Source organism: Austrofundulus limnaeus, unplaced genomic scaffold, assembly GCF_001266775.1.
Source record: "Austrofundulus limnaeus strain Quisiro unplaced genomic scaffold, Austrofundulus_limnaeus-1.0 Scaffold764, whole genome shotgun sequence".
NCBI classification, from domain to species: Eukaryota; Metazoa; Chordata; class Actinopteri; order Cyprinodontiformes; family Rivulidae; genus Austrofundulus; species Austrofundulus limnaeus.
The window spans coordinates 141418-144863 of record NW_013953166.1 but is presented as its reverse complement, the minus strand read 5'-3'; the positions used below and the strand labels follow the sequence as shown (position 1 = coordinate 144863).

The following is a 3446-nucleotide window of genomic DNA, read 5'->3' as shown; positions in this document are numbered from 1 at the left end:
GAGACAGGATGTTGTGAGACAGGATGGTGTGAGACAGAATGTTGGTGTGAGACAGGATGGTGTGAGACAGAATGTTGGTGTGAGACAGGCTGTGGTGTGAGACAGGATGGTGTGAGACAGAATGTTGGTGTGAGACAGGATGGTGTGAGACAGAATGTTGGTGTGAGACAGGATGTTGGTGTGAGACAGAATGTTGGTGTGAGACAGAATGTTGGTGTGAGACAGACTGTGGTGTGAGACAGAATGATGGTGTGAGACAGAATGTTGGTGTGAGACAGACTGTGGTGTGAGACAGGATGGTGTGAGACAGAATGATGGTGTGAGACAGAATGTTGGTGTGAGACAGGATGGTGTGAGACAGAATGTTGGTGTGAGACAGGATGTTGTGAGACAGGATGGTGTGAGACAGAATGTTGGTATAAGACAGGATGGTGTGAGACAGAATGTTGGTGTGAGACAGGATGGTGTGAGACAGAATGTTGGTGTGAGACAGGATGGTGTGAGACAGGATGGTGTGAGACAGGATGTTGGTGTGAGACAGGATGTTTGTGTGAGACAGGATGTTGTGAGACAGACTGTGGTGTGAGACAGGATGGTGTGAGACAGGTTCTGATACCTTCTCGGTGTAGCTGACGGGCAGGTTGCCAACAAAAATGGTCCTCTTGTTCTTTAAGGCTTCCTGGTGTTTTCGGGCCTTCAGTGTTTGTCTCTTCATCACCCAGTGCTCAACATCCTTCTCTCTGCCCGCCTCTGACTCCTCCCTCCTCTTCCTCTTTTTCACTGAGCTCTGRCACTGTTTCTCTTCATCGTCTGCATTCTGTAAACTGCTCTCCCTGAAACCAAGCAGGGGTCGACATTAACCGTTATTCAGGTTGTCCAAGACGGACGATTTTTGTTTCAAACAACCACATCCAGCCTCCTGCCTGTTCGGTGGTCAACCAAGAAAAAAAGACCTTGATTAAAGTTTTCCTCCGCGGATGTCCATCATTAATAAAAAATGAAAGGGAGAAAAAACTTGTTAAAGCCGTCTAGGGATTAAACTGATTGTCGTTTCAACAAATATAGTCAAAGTTTGACCCAATCAGAACAGAGACGGCGGGTCGTGCCGTCTGTCAGTGGATGAGCAGAGTCTCAGCCCAGAAGGCAGGTGAAGCTCTCAGTGTTTCCTGGACTGTTCTCCACGGAGGATTATGTATTTTATATTTATTATATTTCTAAAAGCACCTCGCAGCGTTTCAACAGTAAAAGTGTGTGTTCATGTGCACAACAGAACCGCGACAGATCACCTGAGAGTTTTTAGACCGGAGGCTCAGAGGCAGCTGCACCTCTCCACCTGCAGCATGGCTCCGACCAGCCCGGGACATCAGAGTCTAAAATCTTTGTTTTATTTAAATATTAATGTGTTTGGAGCGTTGTTTTCTTACAGACATGTACAACTTGTGCATGAACTCCTAATTCTCAAAGCAGCAGCGCTGCCGCAGGTGTGTGCCTTCCATTGCCTTGTCCTGATGCATCTCAGTAATCCAGGTAGAAAAAATCAAAAAGAAAAATCAGTAGGTCCTCTGGATGGTTCTTCTTTAGAGAAATGTTTCGTCTCTCCTCCAAGAGACTTCTTCAGTCTGATGAGTTTCAGGTGAACTCAGCCTTATAAGCTCCGCCTCCACATGGACAAACAGGTTAGTCACATGCAAAATAGGGCCATCGACAAACAATAGGCTTGATTAGCTCTATTGTTCATAGAGGGTCATGTGCCCCATCACCTGACTTATTGGTCTGGATGCTTCGGCTGTGGTTCTTCGGTGTCGTGTTATGTGTATGTAGTGAACGCAGTCAGGGCTCAAATTCTCCTTGTTTTTGTCTTTTTTCCCCCTCTTTGTGTTGGTTATCGTTGGTAAGCGATAGCCCTCTTTTACATGTGACTAACCTGTTTGTCCATGTGGAGGCGGAGTTTATAAGGCTGAGTTCACCTGAAACTCATCAGAGTGAAGTCTCTTGGAGGAGAAACGAAATGTTTCACTAAAGAAGAACCATCCAGAGGACCTACTGATTTTTTCTTTTTGATACTTTCCTTGCCTTTTTCCCAAAATGTCCCTTTGAGATTAATAAAGTCATGTTGAATTGAATAAATATCTTCTAAATTTAATTCTTCCAGGCACTTTAATCCYTTCAGTTTGGTTAAAACAAAACAAAAAACTGTAAAAAGATTTATTTTTCTGTGCAAAGAATTTCTTGTGCTATACTTAAAAAAAAAATATATATATATATATATATCAAAGATGCTCCATTAAAAACACTAAAAGAACAGAAGAGCTGTTTAAAAATCTTTCTTTCCTCAGAATGTCTTCAGTCCTAAACTGTAACCTTTAATAAAGTCATGTACACAATATACATCTTTGTAAGTGAATATACAGTAAATAGTAAATGTTTAGTAAACGTTCTCTACAGAACAATATACTTATTAAATTATATTTTATTGAGATTATTTTGGACAACCAAAATGTTTTGCGGACAACCTGAAAAATGTCCACTCCTGYCAAGAGACAGGAAGTGACGAGCAGACAAAGTCTGCTGAAGGAGCCGGACTTGAATCCAGGTGGGAAGAACAAAGTGACCGAGCAGAACCATTGTGGASCTTCTCACCTGTTCTGCACCTGCTGATTAGATGCTGATCTCTTCCTGAGCAGTTTCTTGTTCTTCTTTGGACTCTGTTCTTCTTTCACTTGATAGTTTCTCTCTTTCTCGTCCTCTTTTTTTGTTACCACCTGCAAATAAACAAAGAAAAAACTCATAAAACACATAAAGTCAAGTTTGCCTATATTTTATGTTAGGGATTTACAGATCTGGTCTTCATCAGAATGTAACTTTATTTCAATCTAAGCTCAGGTGAGGACAAAGGTAAAACAGATTAACTGAGTCATCATCGTAAACTAAACTAAATATGAAACGGTTTCTGTAGGACTGGATCAGTCTCTCACAGGGTTGTGGAGAAAACTTTGGCCCACTTTTCTTTCCAACGTTGCTTCAGTTCATGGAGGTTTCTGCTCAGCTAAAAGAAGGTCTCACCACYGCCTTCAGTCAGGCTGAGGTCCTGGGCCCTCAWGTAKAAACGGTGCGTACGCATAAAAAAGTTACGTGTGCCAGGTTCTACGTCCACGTTGTGATGTATAAAAACCAACGTTGTGTGAAAGTGTGMGTATATTTATGCACAYYTTTCACCTGCTGTGAGAATGTGCGGCAGTCACGCAAAGTTTTTCAGCTGACAGTTTTAACTCACAAAGTCATGAATCTGACCTGAATCCACAGAAATATGACTCTGTCGTGTTTTCTGGATGTAAGGAGCATCTGAACACGGCGTTAGATTTTTATTTAGTTTGAGTTTTTATTGTTTAAACTGAACCATGATGAAACTGAACCCTGGGACTGAAAATCATTTAACCTCAGACAAG

At 42.1% G+C, this 3446-nt stretch overlaps 1 protein-coding gene across 1 annotated transcript in view; it reads right to left on the bottom strand.

The window, feature by feature from the left end:
- The window catches only part of rbm34 (RNA binding motif protein 34), a gene marked incomplete at its 5' end in the record, with an annotated part of 17946 nt that extends 15184 nt beyond the window's left edge, over positions 1-2762 (bottom strand). The window contains 2 exon segments of the mRNA XM_014028450.1: positions 617-833; positions 2641-2762. Of these exon segments, the coding sequence (XP_013883904.1) occupies positions 617-833; positions 2641-2762 (339 nt within the window).
- Between the last annotated feature and the right edge of the window lie 684 nt (positions 2763-3446).